At 42.4% G+C, this 26,524-nt stretch overlaps 1 protein-coding gene across 3 annotated transcripts in view; it reads left to right on the top strand.

Annotated features, from left to right (window-relative positions):
* The window catches only part of zfhx3 (zinc finger homeobox 3), a 139,544-nt gene that overhangs the window by 64,614 nt on the left and 48,406 nt on the right, over positions 1-26,524 (top strand). For all 3 annotated transcript variants that reach the window (XM_035682186.1, XM_035682185.1, XM_035682184.1), the window contains exon 5: positions 13,556-13,787. In XM_035682186.1, the coding sequence (XP_035538079.1) occupies positions 13,556-13,787 (232 nt within the window). The remainder of the gene's footprint in view (positions 1-13,555; positions 13,788-26,524) is intronic.

Genomic DNA, 26,524 nt, shown 5'->3' with positions numbered 1-26,524 from the left:
ACCACCCCCTCTCTACCCCCACCCACCCCTGCCCACAGACAGCCACACATACTGTTCATAAGCTTTTACTGTACAGTGCATACACATGCACAGACACATGCACATAGCCACCATCTTTTTGTGCACCCACACTACGTGATGGGTAACATTTGGTGGAGTTTGTCTCTTTCCACGTTATCTTTTAAATTATCTCGAGTCTAGATTGCAGGATCAACATTCTGCTCAGTTTAGATAAAGGTTGTCTGACTTTTTTATATTGGCTCAGTAAACCCAATGTGTTACTTGAAGGACAGTCGAGATGCCGTTCAAAAGATATTTCCTTCTGAGCATAGGTTTGTAATCTCCTCATTACCGAAATGCATCTCAGTAAAGTCCATTGCCCTGTCAAAATGAGAGTAGACACTCCATTCTGTTCGGTTTCCCTCCACATTTTTGGAGTCAACCCTTAGATAAAAACAGAACTAATAGAGTCAGTGAAGGGCAAAAAGGAAAAAAACAAGATTGATTTTTTTCCCCTCCATTTTCAATGGTGTCGCTAGAACTGAGGGTCATTAGAAGAATATTTACCTACTTCCCAATTTAATAGAGATGCTGTATATCAGAGTGATCTGGATCAGAGGTCAGGGCTGGGGGGAGCAATTAAAGTGTATGGATCCAGAAGCTCTGTGCCTGTCCCATTGTGTGTGTTGCTGGCAGAAACAGATGGGAGTAAAAGGGAGGCAGAGGCGATATGTATTGAACATGGCTGTATTAATGAATTGATCTTTGTTACTGATGAACTAGTGATACATTAATCAGGGGCAGGAATGCATGTTTTTGTGTATACACATCACGCACAGGCATACGTTTGCGTTGACGTGCATGGTTTTGATCTTGATTGTGTACATGCAATGCACTCGTTGCACTAGTTCAATGATTATGCATCATTTCATACAAATTCAACCAGTGACCAGTAATACATGCTTGTTTTCTCTTTTATTTGTACTAAATGGGCTGTCTTTTCTGTTACTTGGTTTGGTTAGGTCAGCCTTCTCTGGGGGCCACACAATAGCCAGAGACAGAACAGATATGATGGATGTGGCCTGGGGCCTATGCACTCGCTCTGCGTCTGCGGTGGCCTCATCCACACATCAGCCACAGGGAGATGGAGGGAACACAGTAGGGAGGGAGGGAAGGAGGGCAGAGATACAAACCAGACCAGCCATTTTCCTCGTTCCGCTCATAAATATTTGTGTGGCTGATTTATAAACAGTGGAGCAAGAGAAGAGATCAAAGTGAACTGTAACGCTTATATAAAACTGGGGCTTTTTCATGACACTGTCCTACACACCATGCTCGTACCTATTAAAGACAAAGCTATATATCAAAAGGCATATTGGCAAGAGTGCTGAATGGCCACTCACACTTTAGAGCTTGGTCTTCCCCCAGTTGTGAGTCTAGGTCTTATAGCACTACCCTCCAAGGTTCTCAAACACTAGTTAAAGGCCATCAATATGTGTTATAGCTAAAACTCAACTTGCTCTCAGCCTGTGTAAACTCCCCCGAGGTCAGTGGCTTCCTAGGCGGATTTTAAATGGCTGTAGTAATGCCAGCCGGCCATATTAAAATGTAGCAATGCAGTGAAGAGTCACTGTGTCCTGGTAGCGGTAGAGTAGTGTTCGTCACAGTAGACAGCTGCACATGCTGATTCAGGCAACCAGCTGGCCAGACGCAACACAAAAGGCCAAGCCTCCTGTACGGCAGAGAGGAGGGGTTAGGGTGGGGTGAGACAGTGTGTGTATGCTGTAGAAACGTGTGTGTTTTGTTGGAGCAGAGTGCTGGCTTTGCATAAGTTTATGAGTCCAAGCACTGGCAAAGAGAGACACACACAATCCACAGCTATAGCACTACAAGGCCCACTAGGAGCAGAGCAGACATTCCACACATACAAGCTCTGTTTACCTCGTACCGCCCCCTGACCCCCACCCAAAATCATACACATAGACACATATCTCCCGTTCTACTCCAGCTCCCACCCCTGTCATTCGTTCGGTGCCTGGGTGCAAATGTGGGGGAGCGAGAGGTGCTCTCCTCTGCCTTTGGCCTTCTCCCTGATTAAGAACAGTTATAGCTGGCAGATGCAGAGGAGCGCCATGTAGATGGCTGTTCGCTGACCTCTGTGGGAGGGAGAATAGCACGGGTAATGGGAGAGAAAAGAAGGCCTTTTTCAATGGAGATTCTCCTCTTTGTCCACCAGCAGGACAGGGTGTGCTCAGTGTGGTGAAGCCTGGGAGAGTTGCTGCTAAACAGCCTGTCTCTCTGTCAGTCTGTCTGTGTGTGAGTGTCTGGAGACATCTGGTTCGCTAGCTGTGGGAACACGGTGGCATTATTATTTTAGGCACTTTACCTAGCACTTACATAACACACGACTTCAGGTTTTTGTACAACTGCATGGTAGGGTATTATAGGTGGCCACATGTTTTCTACTGTATGTGTATCATATCTTTACAGTCACTGGGAAAGAGAATACAGATATGTTTCTATAGCCTCCCTCAGTAGTGTGAGGGTATGCAGCAGTTACACGAAGCACCCCTTCTCTTCTTTTATGTTGCTGTTCTTCCTTAAATTTGTTTTATATATATAGTGTATAGTGTGTGAGTTTGATCAGGTAGGCAGGGGCATTGTACGAGGGTTTGAGGGAGAGTAGACTGTAGATTGTCTTACCCCTGGTGTGTCTGAGTTTCTGTGCGGGGAGTTCAAAGTCCTGCTGAACATCAGAGGGCTGATGCTGAGTGAGGCTGACTAGCTGCAGCCTGTGGTCTGGGAAGGGTTACTGAATTATTACTGATGGTTTCAGGGGTAACTGTCCGACCACAGGACTGGGGAATATTAATCATTTATTTGATTGTCCGCGTGTGCTGATTAATCAATTTGAGTAGGATCTGCAGGATTAACTACCCTATTATTCCCCTGTAAGAACAGATAAGAGATAAGGCTTTAAAATATCATATTCCATTTATCATTTATTTTTAGGTCCCTGCTGATGAGGGTGAAATAAAAACTGAGGTGAGATTAGGCAGAACAGCAACATGGGGAAAGTGTTGGGGGAGGGGGATAAGAGAAGGAGGGATGAGGAGAGAAAAAAAATCTCTTAACTGCAGATTTTAGTACTTCAGAAGATTGGGGAAAAGATACAGCTTTGTATTTCTTCAAACATGGCACAGAAAACCAAGTTGTGCAGCTGGGAGTGAGAGAGCGGAGAGAAAAGGGGGGCGGAGAGACAAGAGGAACAGGAAGTTGATGGGAAAGTGATAGCTGTCTCCACCTGGAGTATAGCCTGAGCTGTGTGTTAAGAGGGAAGGCAAAGCAAGGAAAAGGAGGGAGCTGCTGCAGTTGACTCCTATCTTGTACTCTGGTTTAGGTAAGTTTGGCTCTCATACCAAGTATAGCTAGTTAAACTGATCCAACAATGGGACTACTCCTGTTTACCCCACTCACTATCTATTCAGTCTATAAATTCTCAATCTGCCAACTGTTTAATGTGTTATGTCATGTGGTAATGCCTTTGATTCCAACATGCCTCCGTTTGTAAATACAAGAGGCACTCAAAAGGCTGTGGTTTCTTTACAAGCATGGTGCCCCCGGCGCTTTGGTTGGGAATGCATCGAGAGGGAGAAGGATTGAAAGAGTAAGGGAGGGAGTGAGAGGTGGTTAGAAACTGTATACACTTCCCGTTGCTCTTCTGCCAACCCCTCTCCCTGCTGCCTCTGGTTGCGCAGGCAGGCAGTGTGTGAGAAATGTGAGAGGGAGGAGTATATCCTCTCTCCTGGCTGAACAGAGCTCCGTAATTATGCACTTTTCAGCAGGTTTTACCTTTAACACTTTCCTCCCGGGGTTGAGATTAGTGCTCACCATGCTTGATTTACTGCACAATTACTGAACAAGAGCTCTATGTAATCAATAAACAGGAAGGGGAAAAGTGGTAAGCTTTGAAGTATAGTTTGAGATTTTTTGCACGATTGAGCAGTGTATATGGTGTAGCCAGTAAGGGCAGCTTGGCTGTGATGCCAGCCTGTGAAATATCTATTATATCAGGCACGCCTCTTTACTTTACCAGCTCTCTAAGCCTCTTTACAGTGCTCAACTACTGGAGTGGAAAATGACTGATTTCTGACCACTGCTTAACACAAAGGTCAGCAACAAATTGTCTAATAAGGACATTCCTCCAAAACATTAGATTAAAATCACAAGTTGTCCTATAAAATTGGGGCTTAATGTGATCTTATAACTTACGTGCACAAGTTACATGAGAAGGGATACAAAGTTCTCTTGTGTGGTAGCTTGCTATGCCCTGTATTAAATGTCCCCAAATGGGCAGCCAGCACAATGACCTCCATGATGACACTTGCTAATGGCATGAGCAGTTATTTTGGGAAGCTCCAATGACGGGCCAACAGAAGTCTTTCTGGGGCTTTGTAAAGCTTTTTGCCAGCATGACCAAAGCAATAGGCCTCTTCCAATTAGTCTGGTCTGTGTTTGATTTTTAGTGATGACAACTATATCTCAGCTGCAATTATGCTGCACTGGGAATGATGAGGGTTTAGGTTATTGATCCTCAATTGATCACCCTGATCAATGAGCACTTTTGTTTCATTTTTATGGAAAGTGCAGTTATGTGTTTTTTTCTTTTGCTAATGAGCATGCCCAACAGAATGACCCTGCAAAGAAATCTGTGTTAGCAAGGCCCATATGTATTAGTGATAGAGTTGGCTATACTCATGGGAAGCTGCACAGAGCACCATTTTTCAACACAAGTGCACTACCTCCCTTTGGGCATAGGTCACAGGCTAATATTGGTCTTATGTAGAAAATCAAAATCTGGTCCTTATGAGGGGGGACAACAGCTGTTTATTTTCTGCATTTTAATTATCTAATTCAAAAAGGTAATAGCTTAAGGTTCAAAGGATGTGTGTAGTATTTTTTTTATTATTGCACAAAGACCCTGATACTCGAAATAATCCAGAGTGAGGAAGCAATGATATTTTTCACACCACTTAAACGGTTTAGCTTTTTATCTCTAGTTTATAGTCCACACCAAACGTACAATGTCGTGGGGTTTCACTCATTAAAGTTGCAGCTTTTTAGTTGCCCTGTTTGGAAGAGTTGACAGGTGAAAATGGTGGGTGTTTGGTGTATGAATTGCTTGAAGAACCCTCAACAGCAGTTTCACTCCAACAAGGTACTTCATGTTCCATGCAAATAAGCCCACATATAGACCCACTCTGTATATTCACCTCCACTCAACCCCACTCCACCCCATTAATTTTCATTTTAAGAAGAGGACCTCTCAAAGGCCATGTTGCTCCTTTTGTCAGCGCAATGCTGCTAATAAAGATAGCTGCGTAAGACTGGGTTAAATATTGACACTGGCTGAGCACATCATCACTGTTTTTAATTAGCTGGTGTCTCTAGCGAGCTTGTGCGAGGGCAGTGCATGAACAACTAAACATTTCCCCTTACGGGATCTCAAACATCGTCTCCTCAAAACACATTTCTATGAATTTTACATAAAAAAGGATACAGGATAGTCAGAAAACATACAGTGTTACAGCTATCACAGCCTTATTGCGTAGCCTGAAGCAGCAACCAATTATGTGGTAATGAAATATTTACACTACCAAACTGAGAACGCCAGAGGTGAAAGCTAGATAATACAAGCCTGAGGAGACTGTATTCTGTGTCTCCTCTCTGCCGTTACGTCAGCGAAAAGGTGGAACAGGAGATCAGCTAATGACAATAGGCTTAGAAGCAAGAGCGTGGGCAGACCTGCAGTTCAGTAAGCATGGCTTTTGGTCACCCCTACTGCTGTGGGCACATTTAAGGGCTTTTTCCTGGTCATAGTAGCCAGCAAGGTGGGAAAGAGGACACATAATCGTAACATTGACTCTCTAGAAGGCCCCCGTCAGACATGTTAAGTTTTACCTCCAGTGTTCATTTGACTTCTGATGGCTACTCCTTCACGATGATATGGCAATGAATCTGCATTCACGGCATAGTCTGATGTTTGTTCTCGAGGACTAATTGTGTTTGGGTAATGTTCCTGCTCTGAATTTAATTCTCACTGACTGCATTAATCATTACAAGTGGTGTTTGCCTGTATCTTAATCCAACACCCTCCTATCCCCCGACTCGCCATCTCCCTCACTCTTCCTGGGCTTGTTCACCACAACTCTTTTTCATCCTTCGTCTCCGTCCAGCAAGCTTTTTTGCTGCCCACATTTGCAGTGGCTCCACAAGGCCACACTGCCATTGTCTAGCTTGCAAGTGACAAATGAGAAGCAGTGAGGTGTTGGAGGCTCTTGTCAGCTGTGTGGGTGAAGGGCTGCCTCTGCCTTTACCCTACTAACACATCAGTGACCTACTAACAGTACAGCCAGATCTAGGTAGTCAGTCATCTTGCTCTCATCTAGTATGCACACGCACTTCCATGCAGCAGCCCTATATAGCTCTGTTCAGAAAACCAGTGTGATGCCTTTTATACAGTGTTGAGATTTTCTTCTAAATCACATGGAAGTCAGGGATATAAAAGAGGATTATGTTTGATTGATAGCTTTAGGTGTCTGTAGCCATAACATCGTCAGATATTGCTGTGGTTTGCATTGCAAACACTACAGCTCGCAGGAAGCATTTGAAAAAGTTGCAAACACGGAAACAGTACAAGACCTAGATGTGATATTGGACCAATTTCTTAGCCAGAAGACAGGGAGTGGTTTTTAGGGTAATATTAGTGGCCGCTGGATGCATTCATCGTTGTCTACTTGTGAAGAATAGTCAGAGAAGTTTAAAGCAGGTGCGTTTTTTCCAGATACATGCTTGTTTTTCTATCTCTCTTGTGAACATTTTGTAGTAGCTTTTACAGTTTTAGTGATAGTGATACTCCCGTTTTGTATTATCTGTTTTCTTACCAGCACTATGACAGCCAAAAGACTTGTTACAACACAAAGCCTGTTCTTTTTTTCCCTAATGTCATGAGTTGTTATTGTAACAAGAGTGGTGGCAAAACACTGATGCAATGAACTATTATTCAAACTCAAAATCTGAATCTCAGCCGGCTGTGTGCCTCTGGTTTTACTAAAATGAAAATCAAAAAATGTTCTTCCCCAGCCCTGTTCAAGTAATTATTGTCACCGCTGTCCAAAATGGAGGGTTGTGATGTTGACACAGTGCTGTGGGTAATGGAGAGAAGGGCCAGGGCAGGTCCTGATTTGCCCTATTCAGCTTCCAGATGGTACCTTGCCAGTACACATGTCATCAAGTGGCTGTAACAGTTGTTTGGGTACCCCCATGGCTCCACCCTGCTTTCGCCTCCTGCAGGCAGTCTTATTGTACTGCAATTTTGGCAAGCTCCTCCCAGCATGGCTTTCATAAAAGCACCAGGAGGTTAAGCTGTTAATTAGCTACTGAAAGAGGAGGCCAACAGCTTGCTGTTAATTTGCTTTACTGTTGTTGTTTTTTTCTTATTTGTGGATTGACATCATTTCCTGCCTGTTTTGGAGTCATCGCTGTGTGTCACAAAAGCAGGACCAAGCTCATTAAGAAGGGGGGAAATGTGTTTATCTGGCTGCGATTAGAAGTGCACATTATGTATGTATAGCCATGCTTATCCAAATGTTCTTAATGAGAGAGACCCTGGACGCCAGTGTGGGGCTCCTGTGGGCATAGGCCCAGGCTCGTTATCACCACACAGGGCATTGATCTCTCTACCGCCCGCTTGCTTATCCTCCTCCTCCTCCCCTTTCAAAGACAGTGACTCGCACATGAATTATGTGGACACATTGATCAGCTGATTGAGAGCTATTGTTTACAGCCCTGGGTCATTATTGAAGGAGGGATTACCCAACTCTTGTTTTGTGCGTGCGTATGGGAGAGTGTATTACTCAGCTCCTTGTCACAGCACATACTCCCCTCAGCTCACCTTAGATTTGCAACGGCTACACAAATGCGCACACACTTACGCACACGCAGAGCACATACAGCAGCCTACACAATCAACATGGCCCAAATGACTGCCTGCATTGATTGCCTTCCCTCTGCAATTATGTTCCCATTGTTTACTTTCTAGCATCTTACTCATTCAAACGGAATTCAATAATTATTGCTTTATTTAATGTTAAAGTAAGTAAGAGTGGTGGGTGTGGAGCACCAGGAGCTGCATTGTCTTTAAGTGTCTCTATGACCCCTCCCCGGCTACTTTGTTTCATAGGCCTATGTTAAGTCATCCTCTCCAAGGACACCTACAGCGATCCATCTTTACCTCGCTGCCCTCCCTTACGACACAGAGGTCCGTTTTGTTTCTCTCTTCCTCCCAGAGACAAATATGCAGTCTGTTTTTATTCACCGGTAGTGATGGATCATTTCTAAAGCAAGGCAGTAGAGGAAGCAACTTAGCACATTATGGGGCTTTGAGACAGAGGGACAGGATTCGGTGGAGGGGTGGCAGGGGATTAAGAAAAGTAAAGGAGAAGAAAGAACAAGGGTGGGGATGAGGTTCAGGAAGCAGTAGGTAGGCAGTTTGGGCCTGGAATACACAGTCCCCTTAAGCCACAACCTAACTTTTAGGCATGTTGCAGCTTGCAGTGGCTAATTCAAAGCAGCCACCGCATTTGGCACCCAGTGGGGCCTCTGTGGTTGGAGCTGTTGTTCGTGCTGCTGGCAGACAGGGAATCAGAGGCCAAGCTGCAAGCACTCACTGACTTCATTCACTCTGCTGTGCTTTCCTAAATAACCTGCTTACGTTCCAGGGGAATCCCAGAGTGCAGATTTATGAGAATCAAGTCCCCAACAAATCTCTGCACATGCACAAATACACTGCTGCTGGGAACGAAGGGGTCATTACATTAAATTATTTTCGTTGTGTAGACCCTAACCCCAAACTTAATCCTCATCATTGAAATAATGTTTTTGAATTTAATTTAATTCTGATTTATAACCTTCAGAATTAGGCTGCCTCCGGGCAACTAACTTTTCAGATGTTCTCATTTGGGAGCAATTTGATACAAGAAGATAGCAACATATACTCTACGGTACATGCATACGATGGCCACAGTTGTCACACAGTGAGACGCACAAGATTGTTTTCTTCTCCCTTTGGCCACGGTGTGTTTTTCAGCCCGACAGGCACATTACATTGTCTCCCTTCAGAATGAAATACAGTTACCTCATTTGTTATAGTTGCTGCCATGACATCACTATGTTTGAATACGAAAGGTCCTGGTTGACATATTCTAACACGTCTCAAGCTCGGAACTATTTTGTACATTTTATTCTCAGGTGATAGAGAAAACCTGACTCTACCACTGTTATTATAGAGGATACAATTTTTTCATTCAAATACGTAAACCAGTCTGCTCTATTGCAGTGCATTGCATGGCGCCAGGTGTAAATTGCAGTTATCTAACCTGTGTAAGCCTCCCATGAAGACACACATACATACACACACAGAGACACCAGCTTTTAGTGCCGAGAATCAGGGAGGCAGTTACAAAGCAATATCCAGGCAGATACTCACTGGCTCTCTCACAGAGGGAATTTGGCAGCTCTCTTAGAATTGATAGCTATTTAGCTCACAGATAGTCATCTGTTTTAATGCATTAATTTTGTATTAACAGCACTGCCAAATTTAATGGTGGAAATTAGGGTGTGATCATAATGGTATGTGGCTGCGTGTATGAGTCTGTATGTGCATGTGTGCATGTTTATGTGTGTACATTTCTGATGTTCTTTTTGTCTATACTTTTGTATGTGTTTGTTGCGTGTACATGCTGTATTATACAGCTCCATTGGGAGCCATTCTTTGGAATTACCGGCTCCCTTTCTCTCTTCCACCCTTCCAGTAATACCCACCTCTATCTTGTGTTAGTTGGGCTCTCTCAGCAACCACACTGTTTTGTGTTAAAGGTGCACTTTTACTTTGCATTTAAGTGGATGGAAATGCAGATGTATGCAGTGCTCTGGGTGGGTGGTGAAACTGATACAGGCATGTATTGCCCACTCAGAGGGCAAGGTGCACTGTAGAGTTATGAGAGAGAGGATGGGGTGGTGCCCACACCGCCCCTGTCCCTCTTTACCTGAAAAAGCACAGAGCACTGCTTCAGCCTCCACAGAAAGAGATAAGGTGCTCCATAGAAGAGAGAGGCTTGAAAATCTGTGATTGCATTTTTAAACCATGAAAACCACCACAGTATAAAAAAGCCTGGAACCGCACCTTTAAGTGGAAAAACCAAACTGAATGTGATCTATCATGTTAAATGTAAACATCTTTTAAAGGTAGTTAATTATCATTTCCGGTCATTTAACCAGCCTCAGATTTTACAATAGTGGATTTCAGAGGACTTGCGTCTTTCTTTTAAAACACTGCAATACGACTCACAATGTGACTAAAGTATTTCAAGATGCCTTTAAGGCACCCACAATCAATATATCTTTGTGATCTTATCTGTTAAATCAGACCACACATAAAGTACATTCATATGCACACAGCATGTCTCCTATGCACTATTGAGTACATCACTGCCTTCTAGGCCGTCACACATTTGTACTTAGTCAGCTGAATCTATATGACTGCTGTAAATTCCCAGACAGTTCAGTGATATTGAATCCATGCCACTGGCCCAGCCAGTTTCCCCCGATTATGCTCCACAGCTCCTCTCCTGTTGGGGCCTCGATAGGGCGCTTAGAAACCCCAGAGCCATGCCGATAACTCCTCCCAGCTCAACATGACTTTTTCATTAAGCCGCCAAATTCCTGCACTCCAGTTGTAGGTGATTTATCAACTAGGGGCTTCATTGCAGGTTCATAGGAAACAGACATAGGCCGTGTCTCATGCATTATTATGTTTCACATTCAACGTGTGTGTGTGTGTGTGTGTGTGTGTGAGTGTGTGTGAACCAGAGAGGGTGATGGAGTGTACTGTGTCCATACTGTGTTTGGGCTCTCAGATATGATCCTAGGAGTCTCTCACATGGATAATTGCTACGGAATCCAGTGAGAATCCATGTTCGAGAAAGTCACTGCGTGTGATGATCAGTGGGGTTTTGTTCTCATGGGCCAGGCTATGCTGTTCTTCTCCCTGGAATACTGAAAGAGCAGGGGGCCACCTCACTGATCACTCATTGGTTTGATCTTTTACCTCGCTCACTGACTCTAAAATGCCCCAGACTGCCTTGGGTCATGGCTAGTGCAGAGATGGTGAAAGTGGTGGTTTACAGGTGTAACCATTTGACATTGTAGACAGAGCTACAAGCACTGGGGCAGGCCAGTTTTGGCCCTGTTGAGGCCATCTTCCTGGCTAGTCAGGTTTATAGTGAATTATGGCCGATTCTGGGGCAGGCGGTCTCAGGTTCACTCCTATATAAACCCTGTGTTTTTTATGGGAAACTATAAAACTCCCAGGATTTTTTTCCTACCTCTTGAGACTAGCTTTGAAGTTTCGGTCAGGTGCTGTCATTTTTTTAAACTTGTCTTCTTGTAGATTTTTGGATCCTTGAGTCATTTGCGGCAAGAACTCCTTTTTTCCCCCTTTTTTTTAATTCAAGACATCTGCTCTGACTAAAAGCAGTTTGCATGATGGATTTTGTGTTATCTATAACTGAATCTGTCTCTCATGTTTCTCTCTACCATAGTTCTGATGCAATATTTGTGCACAGAGGAAAAGGAGGAGGGCTCCCACAATATCCACCAACACCTATTCATGACATCATGGATGGCTTAAAATGAGGCGAGAAAGGAGAGCACACAGAGACACAGAGCCTTTTACAATCACCTAATAACTCTATTACACCGAGCTGTGGGGCTCACAAAAAGGAGGGGGAAAAAAACCTCCTATTCCTTTTCCTGGAAGCGGTGTCTTAATGCACATTTTAGGTGTAGAAGTGAGAAATATGAAACCAAAGAGAATGAAACACAATAGCTCAGAAAACCCCATAGCAATATTACAATATTGCCAGAAAATTAAACATTAGGAGAAAGGGACAAGAGCATTTTAGGGAGGCATAATATTGTTATGACTTTTTTTCACCAGCCTGTCAACACCTGATTTAGATGTAATGTGGTTAAATGTCTAATGGCTCCATTGCTTTTACATTTTCCGGCCAGCTAAACAGGCTATACTATGCAAGACAGGACAGTTCAATGTCTAATTCATAAACGGTTCAGTTTTCTTAACTGCTATCTAAGTGTAAGCCTGATGTACAATGTAAAAGAACACATGGAGGTGTATGGTCTTTAAATGCAGAATTGGTAGTAAAACTTAAAATAGTTAGTAGACCCAGCTTTAATTACTAGTTTTCAGCACAGTTAATGATTTCAGTAATTAGCTTTGTCTTATTGCAGATTAATATTTATCAGTGCATTTTCCCTGGTTAGATAATAATAATAATCATTTTCAAATTATATTAACTAATATAATATAATATTAGCACTATTACAGTATTACCATATTTTTGTTGTTCCCTGAGCATGCCTCACAGGAGACACAGGGGCCAAGGAGATTAGAGTAAAAAGAGGAAAACTTTTGGTGATTGACATTGATTGCAGCCACAGAAACCCACAGTGAGACTCCAGAGTTTGATATTAGGAGCGGCACATGACAGGCTTGACACAAGTGGCCATACTGAGTCTGGGGGTTTCATTGTAAACATGCAGAAACAATCTGTGTGATGCTTTAGGATGGTGGTCAATAACTCTGTTGCTCACACCAGGCCCAGCCATATTGTGTTGGCCTTGCATCATTGATTGAGCCAAGCAGGAGGTAATTAGACTGGAGGTCTGCGGTGTGACAAGAGGTTGTGGTGGTATGGTGTCACTACAGGGTGTTAGGCATGTTGTGACACTACGGAGGGTGGGCTGAAGGCTGAACTAGGCCCTCTGTTGAGTCTTGAAGGAAGTTCTGGGGTTGATAGGTCAATACGAGTGCTGATTTCCTGTCCTCTGAAGGTTGTCCTCCTGTTGTGGAATGTTCCACTGTCTCTCAGAATGTACTAAATCCCCCTCCTGCCTCACCACCGGCTGACTTTGCCTCTCTTTCTCTATGAGAGAGCGAGGATTTAACTCACCATGATCAATATTTAGTATCCCATGCGTGAAACAAGCAGATGTTTGGAGTTTCCTTTTCAGAGACGGGAGGCTTCTGTTGAGTGAAGGGGATCAATGCTCCCTTCCGTCTGTGAGCTTGTAGACCCATAGCTTCTGAAGGGTGGCTGATGCGATTCCTGCCCGCCCTTGGGCCCCTGAGATTTGCGTGCCTCCCAGGCCTCTCCTGTCCTGTTAGCCCACTGATACAGACACTCACGCAGACAAAGTGCGCAGTCCAAACAGTTGTCCTGAAGTGGAAGAGGTCTGGATGTTAAACAACAGGGCTGTGATTGGGAATTGATTTGTTCATTTGCCAACTGTTTGAGCGAAAGTGAGTCGGTGGTGCCTAGCCAGCTATCTGCCATCTACAATAACCTCTTTCTCTCTCATTCTCTGTGTTCCTTTCTTTCTCTATCTCTCTCTCTCTCTCCATGCCCTCCCACAGCACCTGCAGCAGCACGAAAACGCGGTGGAGGGTGATGCCTGCTACTACCATTGTGTGCTGTGTAACTACTCGACCAAGGCCAAGCTCAACCTGATTCAGCATGTGCGTTCCATGAAGCACCAGCGCAGCGAGAGCCTCAGGAAGCTTCAGCGTTTGCAGAAGGGCCTCCCGGAGGAAGAAGAGGACCTCAGCTCCATCTTCACAATTCGCAAATGCCCTTCTTCAGACACAGGTCAGAACCTGCCCCTGTGGCTATGTTTTAGTATCTCTTTATGTGTGTGTCCGTCTTTGTTTTACTCTCTTGATGTCTTTCTACCTATCTACCTCTCTTTTACACATAAACACACATGCATCTGCTCTGCTGAGAGACTTTCTATGCCTGAGTTGAAAAAATTTCGCACTTTATTTCTTTTACTGATACCTGCCTACCGAATAACATTAATGGATAACATCTACTACTTTTCTTTGGTTTTGTTAAAAGAAAAGTTGATTAAAGTGGTACAGCCATAATTGAAATACAATAAAATATATGTTATTATTTTTAGGTAGGAAAAGTAGTATGATTTTTACATTGATATAGCCGATGGAAATTCTAACTAAACAGAGAAGAGGGGTTGTCTTTCAGAGATACATTTAAAAACATCCCTCAGTTTGATTCCAACAATGTAACTTTATTTTTCAAATGTATTTTTGATATTGCTATGATTTTTGATTGATATTAAGTCCATATCATTTCTACAAGTTATTCCTGCAAAGCCTGCCTTCACCAGTAAAAGCAGAAGTCCCAGTTAATGGGAGCTGTCCTTTTCAGCCATTAAAGACATATTGAGACAGAGCATTAAGGCCAGAGAAGGAGGAGCCGAACAACAGCAGCAGCTGCAACAACAACAAGAACACCAAAAAACAGACAGCAGCTACAACAACAGTAGCATGACTGAAACAAAGTGCTTCGACCGCTCATTTATTATGGACTGATTAGGAAGAGTGAGCTGTGGTCAATTAACACTCTTTCTTAGCAGAGATTTGGTTTTCCAATCACTTTAACTCCTGTGCCCTGACAAAGGGGCTCTATTGTGTGTCCCTCCAAGAGGGAACCATTACTTCCCTCGCACACATACTCGCTGTCTGTGTTATGCAGGGGAAAAAAAGGCCAGCCTGTGAAGACGCTTTGTTCCAAGGAGGCAGGGATAATGAAGCCAGCGGCCGGGAAATTGCGCAAAAGGCAGTCACAGATCTGAAGCAAATCATTAGAGAACATATTTAGCTGAGCAATTAGGGACAATTAAGCTTTCTGCTCGCTGCACTCCAAATATGTTAATGACTACAGTACAGTGGACAAGCGAACATGCAAAGGCAAAAGGAAGGGCCATTTAGGTTAAAAGGGTTGGGGGTTGGGAATTTACTTTATTTTGTTCAGACAGGAGGAGTTGTTGTGCTATTTGTGCAGTTGTTTTTAGCAGTTGTTGTGTTTATCCATCTCTTTTTTTCCCTCTTTTAATCTTTGGTGTGCTAGATGCCCATGTTTGTGCCAGGGTGAGGGATCTGAGCCTTAGGTTAGGTAATGGGCCCCTGAGGTGCAGCTGTGTGTGGGCAGTGTCATTTCACGTACACACACACATGCATAGACAGCAGTTACTTCCCTGCAGAGCTTCATCAAATTACAATAAACCTCACTTACTTGAACAGACTACTAGTATCTAACAAAGCGTAGAAGGAATTGAATTTTAACTTAAGTTGTCAATGTGCTTTGGTTTTAATGTCTTTGTAGTCTGCAGTCTAGATAGTGGGATTTGATGATGAGGCTTGATGGCTGTGATTGGTGTTAATGTTTCCCTTAATTACTTTACTGAATTTTTTTAAAGTAACTATAAGCTTTCATAGGGAAAATGAATTCTGCTCTTTTACAATGAGCTGCAGACAGACCAAATAAACATTAGATCAGTGATTATGACCTGTTAATATTTTGATATTAGTCGTTATTTCAATCCAGTGCTTCCTCTATTTCTTCTTTTTGAACTGGATTTTTAAAGAAAAATCATCATACCTCTTTGCCTTTATTCATTAACTTTTTAATTAAAATTGCTGACTCTACACTTCTCATCTACCATTTCACACCCCAAATGCCTTGTTACAACAGCATCAGCTGCACCAGTCACCTCATAGCCCCACCCCTCCGCTAGGGCTGAACCATTCCCTCCCAGTGTAATATTTAATTTCCTCTTCGCTAGCTCTTCTGTGGCACAGAGTCCTTTTTTGTGGTTGAGACATAGTTACTAAAGTGGTGGAACGTTCCCTGGCTTGTTAAAACAAAGTTGCCCCTGGATTTCTGGGTCACCTAGACAGTAATTCCCCCGCCTGCTGCTGTTCTGTGATCCTGCGAGTGGTTCTCTGCTGGCGTTTGGTGCTGGGCTTGTAGCCTGCCTGGAATCTTTTTCCAAAACATACGAAGCCGGCTTTTTCCTCGAAAAGCCTGTCATCAAACACATGCGCATTTTATACAATAATGTCTATGAGTCGTGATCTTTTTCGTCAACTGATACCTTTCTATGACGGCAAAGGAATGAAGTTGAGCTAGTTCATGCACGATCTGATGTGTTTTACACTTAACAACTTTGCACATTAATGGTCCCTATGAAGATCCAAATACAGGCTGTAGGGATTTGGTGCCACATATCTCCTCTGGGCTGGGTGTCCGAGGAGAGCAAGGGCAGCAGAAATTAGGTTTCTTTCCAATTAGACTATAACACAGGAATAAAAGGCATGCATTGTTTTAATTCTTGCTCATACTGAAAATGTGCTGCTTAGGCATGTTACTCTGTGGCCCTGCCTCTATGTGTCTTCTTTAACCCTTTATCTGTGGGAAAACAAAGGGGGCCTCAGAGGGACCGCAGCCCCACACAGCTGCCCAGTGTGCAGAAATGAATAAAGCTCAGCACTGACTTGAACCAATGCACTGTCTGCACCAGCGCTAGCCTCTAGTTTTAAGGATAGCAGGTCATTACCTGGTGGCAGGTAGACACAAAAAATAGAAAAGAGAGACATGTATATGACAGACCAGGTGAGAGGGAAGTTAAAACTCCCATAAAGCAGTCACCTGTGAGGACAGTTGGTCTGACAGCATGAGGACAAAATATATTTTAGGCTTAGTGATTACAGAGAAAAGGTAAAACCTAGTGTCATTTTAATGTCAAGTGTAAGGGTTAATGGTGAGTGCTGACAACATAAAGCATTGGGGTGTCTGTGTATGAGAGAGACCAATATGTGGCAAATAAGAGAAAATAGATGCAAAAGAAGTGGGGGAATGAGTTTGGGGAGCTTGCGTGTGAGAGCTAGTGTGACACTTGAGCGTATGATGACCCTATTTCATATGAATGATGTTCACCAGGGCATATAACTCAATGACACATTGAGGTTTCTCATTTCTTAGCATTTAATCGACTAAAGTTATTTTTTGAGCATAGAACAGAATGAGATCATGCCTTTTAAAAGGGCAAAGTAAAATTGCACTGAAGGGTGGATGCCCTTCTGCAAGAAATGTTTGCTTTGTTGTGTGTAAGAGAGGAAGAGAAAGAGAAAGATGCAGGAGAGAACATTTTATAAGGGAAAAATATTAGTATTTTTCAGTGGTGGCGTACTTGTGTGTGGAGGAGGCAGAGATGGAGAACAAACGTGGCTGACAGTGTGGATTAGCTCCTGCTGTAAATCTGCCTCAGTCACAGATGGCAGGCCCTTGATCGCTGGGCTGTGACGGCTTGGCTCTCATCGCAGGAGGAAATCCCTGTCTGTGAGTCTAGGAGGCTGGGAAGGAGAAGGCTGGGGCCGCCTGGGCAGCCACCAGTCATTGTCTCCCGTCTGTGTAGACATAGGCCTGGGTATTCAAGGGCGAAGACTGGCTTTGGGAGGGGTTATCTTATTTTGAGTCTGCAGTTGTTTCATCCACCACACCATGAGAGCTTGTAAGTGGAACTTAAGCCTCCAGTTAAGATCAGCGTTACTTTTAATGACCAGTTTGAGAAACTGGGCAGGGAAGCTGTGTGCATTATTAAATGGAAATGAGACGAAAGGATGCATACAAATTACTGCATAATCGTGCTATCCAATATGAGATCCATTGCTTGTTTCGCTAAAAGGGGTGCGTTTTCAGGGTCACACACCAAATAGTAAAGCCTGTCCTGACAACAGAGGCATTTCTCTTACCTCCCCACATGCCTCCCCTCTCCCTCTCTGCCTCATGCATAATTCTTGAGACGGTTTTAAAAAGCTGGAAAATGGGTTGTGACATGGTAAAATGCACTAATAAAGCAAAAAGAAAAACGTCACTCGTATTTTAGGGTTTGCACAACACCTTGGAGCTCATATTGAAATTGAGTGATGGCATGATACTATACTAAGCATCTGATGTGCATTATATTGACTTGCCTGCATCTTTTTGTCTCATCCTCTACTTCTAACCACTTTCTTGCAACATATTAACAGGGCTTTACTCTCCCCTGCTATTGTACCTTAGCTATCTGCATGTCCAGTGGCAAAGCTAAAGCTGTTAAAGCCAGGTAAAATCAGAGGTGAGCCAGGCCACGCTCTGATGGCATGCAAGGGCCATAGTCTGAGCTTTTGCTCCCCACAGGCAAGAGCAAACAGACGGTAGCCATTTCTGGAATGTCCTCCTTTATTCATGCTTGTTAAAATGCAAAGTAAACCTTTCCAGAAACAGGATATTGTAGCCCCTAACCACCAGACCCTTTCTACATGCCACATTATGGCCAATCTGAAAGTAAGTTGTATAGACAGACACTGCTGCAATGCGCTTTTAATAAAGGCTGTTATTGCCTTGGTGATGCAGAGTGGATATGAGGATGAGGACTGTGCAGGCTTGGATGAGTAGGGCCCTAGAGGGCCCGCAGCTCAGTCAGGCCTCCGTCAGTCGCCTGCCTTCTAATCCCTGTCCGAAGGGCATCAAGGCAGCATAGGAAATTGTTTGCTGTCCGCAGAACGTGCCAGGAAATTCATAAATACATTACTTTTCATTTTGAAAATATTACAAAAGACTAGACGTTTATTAAAAAGCCAAAATGATGGCTTTATAGATTTTCCAGTTGTGTATCAGCATTCATATGACCCTGCTGTTCTAACTAACACAAGCAAGTCTTTTCTTTCCCTGTGCAACCCTGCTTTATGGACTAGCTTGGTATGAATTCCTCTGCTGGCTCATCCTGTAATAGCAAATTGACCAGAAAGCCACCACTCTATTCTGGGATAGGCTGTGAATAAAAATGTCTTGTGTCCAGATTTTTACTACCTCTCCTGACTGAACCCGTGTTCTATAAATACTGGCTAGCTTTGCCCCCCGGCTGGAAGGTAGGTAAAGTCTGGTTCCTGGTGTGCCAGTCTGTCCACTTAGAGGACAACAGAGGCAGCATAGATAAGTGTTTACATACATACAAAGAAAATTATGAATTCACGAGGACAAGTTGTGTCATGCTAAAACAACAAAAGCCAAAGTCTCTCAAAATTAGGACATGAACCTTTTCAAGTGCAGTATTTGGGAAGATTTGCTGATTCTGTGTGCCCTGTATGTTTTACGGCCCATGTGTGATTTCACTGTCAGTTATGTCATGTGGGTGTAAATATGCGCCAAATTTTATTTTGCAAACTCACATACCCATAAATGAGCACACACATAGGTGTCCGCACTGAGAATCAGGCCATGTGTGGGTGCGAGAGGCTCTCCCTGTCATCAAGTCCATTTTCAGAGGAGACTGGCAGCACATTATAATATTGGTTTCCCTCTCTCTTGTCATTACCAGACACTCTCCTTGAAAGCTGATCCAAAAGATAGACAGTCCATCAGGAGACAGTCATCTCATTTGTACTTACTAAACGTGTTAATGAGTTCTATTTTCAGGCCTAGAGGCTTTGCTGCTGGATATTGGAGCAGAGGTGGTGATCGGTGGTGTGAGGTGCTGGATCAGGAGGAGCTCGGAGGGAGGGGAAGGAGGTAATGCAGTAGCCCTGCTGCCCCTCATGTCACTCACACGGAGTGACCACAGCCTCCACAGGGGCTGTCAGTCAGAGCTGAGGGCGGGAAGTCTGTGGTTATAGACAGACACAGACAGTGGAGGAGACAATAGATTAGATGACAAAGACATAATGGTTGTGATGGGTTTAATTATAGCAGCAGACATGTCACTACCATACAGGTGCATGAGATGAAGGAGAAACAAGTCAATTTAAGACAGAGGGGCGTGCGATAATTTCTACTTTGACGAAGTATGAGCATAGGTCTAATGTATAGTTGTGTTTGTGTTAAAAATATTTCCACTGCAGTCAGAACTTTTCTTATTAGAGAATATAATGCAGGGTTTTGTCACCATTTACTTAGACAAATACTTGTCCAAAAGTGTTACTAACATTACTCCACTGACTCTTTTAATGTGATTACAATTACAAAGACCCAGCTCTGTCTTTCCTTCATTATCAGACCCACTTTGGTTGATTATCTTTGTCATTTTCTTTGAATGCATAACCAGCACATTTTCTGCAGTGTTTTTGTTGGTAAAATAACTTATGGTTGCAATACAATGCAGATGCATTGCTCTCGTTTGGCTTTTCATTACTGGTAATATGTAGAAGTTGTAATATTTTATTTTTTCAAAAGTTTTCTGCACGCTCCTTACTTGAACTTCCCCCTAAGGCGCACATTATCATCTTACATCCAGCATGGTCTCATCTATGATATTGATTGTAATGCAAGTGTATGCCAGGTAGTGTTAGAACTACAACCAATAAATTGTTAAACACTTAGATTGCTTCATTTGTTACTATGTTTTTGGTATTGGGTGAACAGTGCTGCTCCCTGTCAGAATTAGGCAGCTCAATTTGACCATAGGCAGCATCAGAGAAGAAGCAGGGGTAAAGTTTGGGAACTATCGAGTCGAGGCAAGGAAAGTTTTATTTAGCCATTTTTAATAAGGCTGTTTGTGCCCCCCAGAGAGAGCTGGTGGATCAAAGGGCATGATCTGTGCTATGGATGAGTTCACCCTGGGTCCAGCAGAGAGTATCTGCCTCGCTGACAGCAAAACAAAACCAGAGAGTGAAGGATGCCCTATCCAGCAGCATGTTGCCCTCACACTCCGAAGGCTCCATTAGAATAAAGGCAGATGAAACAAAGACTGGCTGAAAGCACAGATGTTGTGATTCATTATCCACTCTCCGATAGATAGGCATGAGTAGTGATCAGAGTGTGTGCAAGTGTAGGTGTGTGTAAGTACAAATGTGTGCATGTTGCTTAATGTGCGAATTCATGTTATGTTAGTTTCATTTGATGAAAACACACTTACAGACAAAAAAACAGACAGACACACACGGGTTACACACGAAACACACATATGCATCCATGTTTTGAGTGCATTAGTAAAAAAAAAAAGAGTCCCCTCCAGTGCCTCAACCACATCAACTAAAAGCAGCTAGGCAGATGGCAGCAATGAGAGAAGTGCAGAAATAATTCAATAGTGAACCTTTCTAACCTTTACCTGTGGGCGTGAGCACCAGTCATTGATTCACGCTGTGCTTGACAGTACACTACACACCACCTGAGGAGGGTAAGAGGAGGGTGGATGAAGAGAAATGGATGAGTTTGGTGAAAAACACCAAAGGATAGTATGAGTGGGAGGGAGGCTCTACTGTATGTCGGTGATGGTAGTGTGTGACATTAGAGGGGAACTTTCCATGGATGGATATTGGGAATTATTCTGGATTTGTCTAGCTTCCACCAATATTGCCCCCCCGCCCCTGTGTAGCTGGCTATCAGCAACCGACAAAAATTGTCACACCACTTAGAGTGTGATACCACTAGTGTTGCCACAGTAGGCTGCCATTGATTACAATGCGCCTTCAGGTCTGGGGCCTGCATCTGCCCATTTTCAGAGAATTATTCCGTTAACCTGACACACAGTAAGACACTGGCATTCTCGGGATAAGTGTTATGAAGATGGATGAGCAGAGCACAAACATCACAGTGTTTCTTGTTGTGTTGTGGTTACTGACTGACCAGCAGTGATACTGTAAAGGCACTATTTGTTAAAGAAAGGAAGTCTGGATTTTGAGGGAGTCATGCCCACAGCCTGACTTTGCTCAACCAGATGCGATCGTCTGCCCAATCACAAAAATAGCATTTTGTTTTGCAACAGTCTTGGATATTCTTACTACTTGACAGATTTATGGTGTCCCTCCTGGTCCAATGGATGGTCTCTCTCCCAGTCTCTCTCTGTCTGGTTGGAAACACTGCTCTGTCCCTGCTGCTTTTATTTTTTAAGTTGGCTGTGGATATGTTCTCCCCACTGTCCATTTGGAGCAAAGGAGCTTGGATGAGTATAGTGATGGATGGTATTTAAGCAAGGGAAAACAAATGAGGAGCCAAGCATTTACACTGTGAATGCACACTGAAAAGATAAAGTTCCGCTATACTCATGGAGAGAGAAAAAGAGTTTTAGTGCAACAATATGTTTTCAACCAATTACCAAAAAAACATTTTTGTTAGCAGTATCTGAGGTTTGGACCCATAATCAATCCCTTTCACATACCAACTGATTTTTTTAATTTTTATGCACTAGCAGTACTGCTTAATTACTTACTCCCTGTAGGACTGCATGTGTTTGGCAAGACATGCATCCTCTGACACAGACATGGATAGTAAACAAATAAAAGTTTGCACATGTGTATCCCTCCTTGACAGACTTCACAGTGCTTATTTTACTACTGAAAACAGCAAATTACAGGAAAAGAGGCCTCTACTTGTAGTTAGGACAAAACAAGTATGTTTTTCTTTACATAATAAGCAATGGATAACTGTTTTAAGAGAGGCATATGTCTGTTTTCAGAATTTCCTATTGCTTTACACATATCCTTCAAAATGGTTACTAGATATTTAGTCATTTTATGATAATTTCTAAAAACCTGTTTCAATTTTATTTTATGCCTTTTGTGTTTTATACACTCGAACAGGCACATTCTTTTGATGATCTCTTAATATTCTTATAAAGATTTCTTTTCACATAAAACCAAATTTGCAAACATACTGTATATAGTAATAAGAGAGAGAAGGCAAATAGGTTGGAAACAGCAGAAAACCTGCCCTGACCAATTTGAAGCATTAAGATGAATAATCCACTGTTTAGAAAGCAAGCAAAGGTCAATTTTCATGCTACTTGCTCAGTAAGCATACAGGAGAGCATATCGAGTCAATTCAGCTGTGCTGCACAGTCAAGAGGGAAGGACACGCAATTCTGGGTCCTTTTTTGCGTTAGTCGGCTATGTTAGACCAAGTGCTGCTATAAAAAGATTTTCCAGTTTCCACTCAGGAGGTAGATGGTTTGGTTTTTTTTGTTGTAATACTGTAATGATCTATGTGCACTTGAATAGCCAGTTTCAAAGGAGTATATTGATGTTTGTCCAGAAATGCTCAGGTGTGTAATCTGAAATTATGAGATAGAGCAACAACCATTTAAAAAGAACTTCAAGCTGATGAGCTTCACTGTGCTGCTTACTAAGCATCAACTAAAATCCTTACCCATGTATGTGAGGAAATAAATGTGAACCCTTTTGCAGTTATGATTAGTTATTTTAGTTTTATGTAACATAAATTTGTTTGCTCATTACCTTCTTGCTGAACCTTGACAATTGTAAACATCCACCATCTCTACTGCAGCCAGTTTTAGGCAATAATTTGTGTGCATACCTTATGGATGATTTACAAGCATTCGGATCAATAATGGTGTGGCATATACTATTTGTTGTCATCGAAGTGTAAAATTAACCATATAGTGTTTATGTCAAGAATGCCCTCATATATCTTATTCGGCCTTACTTGCATTTTTTTTGTCTCAAAAGACAGCTATTAAAACATGAGGATGTTATGCCATGATGTTATTATGTTATGGTCTTTCTTTGTTACTGTATCAGTTTATTTAGAAATAATAAAAAAACATCAAAAGTTGGATAAAGAAAAATAAATGAGTTACTTTGTAGTGCAAATACTGCACTGTAGTTGAACTGTTTATTGTTTTTTAGATTACTTTGAGGGATTCTGGCACATGCTCATCAGCTCATTAGTGTTTTTACACCCATTTTCTTTACTTTCTATTGACAAGCATATTCTGAACTGTGATTGTCTCAAGAGGACCTCATTTAAAGTAATCTACAGTGAACAATGTCTTCTTCTGCAGCAGGAAACACGTCAACATTTGGTTGCATGGGGACATAAAATCTGGTTAAAAAACAAAATAAAAAATCCAGGTATTTTTCAGTGAAAATCAGTAAAAAAAAAATAAAAAAAAAGTTATTAACCTTAGAAGTACCTGGTGACTGGGGGTTCTCTGGAAATGAGTTCCTCTCATGTATATGGTGAATATTTCAAGCACTTGGGAAAGCTGAGCTGGAGCACATATTTGTGTGTGAGATGTAGAGTAGAGAACACGGTGGATGTGTTTAAATCCATGTCACAAGTCGTTGTCAGTCTAACAGACAGGCCAGCATTCTGAAGCTTATTCGATTTAAGGTGCTACAGGGGCCAGTATGGCAGCCAGAATTAGGAAAAATGGGCTGTGTTTTTGTCATGTTAAACTGGGCAAAAGAATCTAATTGGGTGGGGGAAAGCAAATGGCAATACCTTCTTTGTTTAAGGGCCCTCTGCAGTCACTTTGCAGGACCCATTGTGCATTGACCACAATAGCATTAGTTTTTGCTCTTGTTCTGGGCTCTTCTTTTTCTGGCTCTCTGCAGTCAGCTCCTGTCCGTTCCACTCTGTCTCCATGCTTCACTTCCACGCTCCACCAGTGCCCAGGAAGGGACTCAGAAACATGCCCCCCATCATGATTACCTCAACCTCACTCTCTTCCTATCCTGTATTATCCTAAAATCACCAATCCTCAATCCTTCCTGTCATGCTTTCTTATCCACACTATTAAAAAGATAAAGATAGAGAAGGAAAGGAAACTTTTTTTCTGCTTTGTCTGTAGTCCACTTTTGCCCTGAGAAGAGAATCTTTATATTCTCATATTCTTGTTATCAGTTTTAAAGAATCCAATCATTTAATGAGAAATTATAAAAATTGATTGCTCCATGAGTTCACAGACGGTCTAGCCATGAGGTCTTGCAAATGTGCGATGAATGATTTGTAGTCATGAGAGTAAACTTATTTTCTAGCATCATGAAACGATAATGGAACAATTATGTTAAGTTATTTTTCTTGTCATGTGTAAGCTAATACAAAACAGCTGCGAATCTGACTGACTCGGGTTATTGAATAGCCCTTAACAGTGGTGTAACAACGAAGTATACCCAAGTGCTTAAAATGATTCCTCTCAACTTTTTTTTTCCCCATAGTCTTTTATCTAAAGATAGGGGCCATCTTACAGAGAAAAGCACTTACCTTTCATGGCATCTTCTCAGAGCAATACAGAGCGATTCTTATCAGAATCAGAATCAGAATCAGAAATACTTTAATAATGTTATGTTGCTTGCTCCAAGCTCCTCTTATAGTGAATTATAATGCACTAGTTGAAAAATACATTTGTGCCTTAGTATGATGCAGAAAGCCCTACTAAATATTTCTAAATTCATGTGTCTTAAAGAATATGCTATAATCAACAGAAGGCAGCAGATGAATAAATGAGGCCACTGTGTAGTAGGCCCTAGGTTCTAGTCTTACACTACCTACTGCAAATCCATGTGCAAATTGTATAACAACTATCCTCAGTACATTTAGTGCACTGTTAATGGCTCTGTGCCTTGTGAAGGTGTAATCATGCGTGATAAAAACCGGGCCCAAGTTACTAACCTATGAGCAATCTTGTGTGCATTAAAGTGTCCTTTTTTTGTTACAAAGGTCATTCATAACTTGGTCGCGTTGTTGATGTACAGTGAGAGATATTGATTGATTAATGCATTAAGTGCTCACAATCCATTAGGTTCTGTGAAAGGGACTGGAGAGAAGACTTGCTCTTTCTCTCACTGTGTATTTTCACCTCTTGCTGTTGTTCAAAGGGCATGATTTTTTGCTGGCAAAGTTTAAGGGACAACAGCCTCAATATCTGCCAAGTAATGCATTCAAAAGAACATTGGTCCTCATGAGTGTCAGTTCAATTACTCTGAAAAGCTTGACAAGGAATTGTGCTTACATAAACCCTCTGCTCATCCTGATTCCAATAGAATATGTTGTTCATAGTCTTAATCTACTGTAAAACAAGCATACTTCAGCATCTGCAAGTATGACAAAGATGTATTGTTATAAGATTGTCTTATAGTGAGATGTTTATGCTGAATATACAGTAGCTTCACTAAAATGATGCCACCTGTCACTTCTTATCACAGTGACTACCGTTCCAAATTCACTGAAAACCATTATTTTCAACCTTTCTACCTTCTCTGGATGGTTTCCAGAACCAATGAGAGCAAGGCCCATGGGGTTACTGCCTTACTGTTTAGTGACCAGGAATAGGAGACCTTTATCGCCTGGGCCCTAAGCAGGGAAGCCTCTGAAAGGGGCCTGAGAGTCAGTCATTACCTTAGAAACATGGGCTGCATTAGAGATTCATAACAGTGTGCCATCTCTGCACCTTTCATCTCCACCAGGGCCAGCTCCATTAGGATCTTTTATCTTTGTGCTGATGGCTGCTCTTGATAATGGGGCTGCCGAGAAATCCCAAAAAGTAAAGACTCAACTCTGACACTATTGGCCCTCCCTTTCTTCAAGTAGAGTAGCACATCAGAGTGCAGTAGAAGATGTATATACACTCTTATTTGCAGTCTTAAAGGTCCAGTGTGAATCATTTAGGAGGATCTTTTGGCAGAAATGGAAAATAATATGCACAACTATGTTTTCATTAGTGTATAATCACCTGAATATAGGAATTGTTTTAGAATTTGGCTTTTTTATATACAGATGATGCGGGTCGCCTTCACCATATTGAACCC

Source organism: Morone saxatilis, unplaced genomic scaffold, assembly GCF_004916995.1.
Source record: "Morone saxatilis isolate NCDOM2014 unplaced genomic scaffold, NCSU_SB_2.0 Contig11, whole genome shotgun sequence".
Classification (NCBI taxonomy): domain Eukaryota; kingdom Metazoa; phylum Chordata; class Actinopteri; family Moronidae; genus Morone; species Morone saxatilis.
This window is presented reverse-complemented; position numbering and strand designations above follow the sequence as displayed.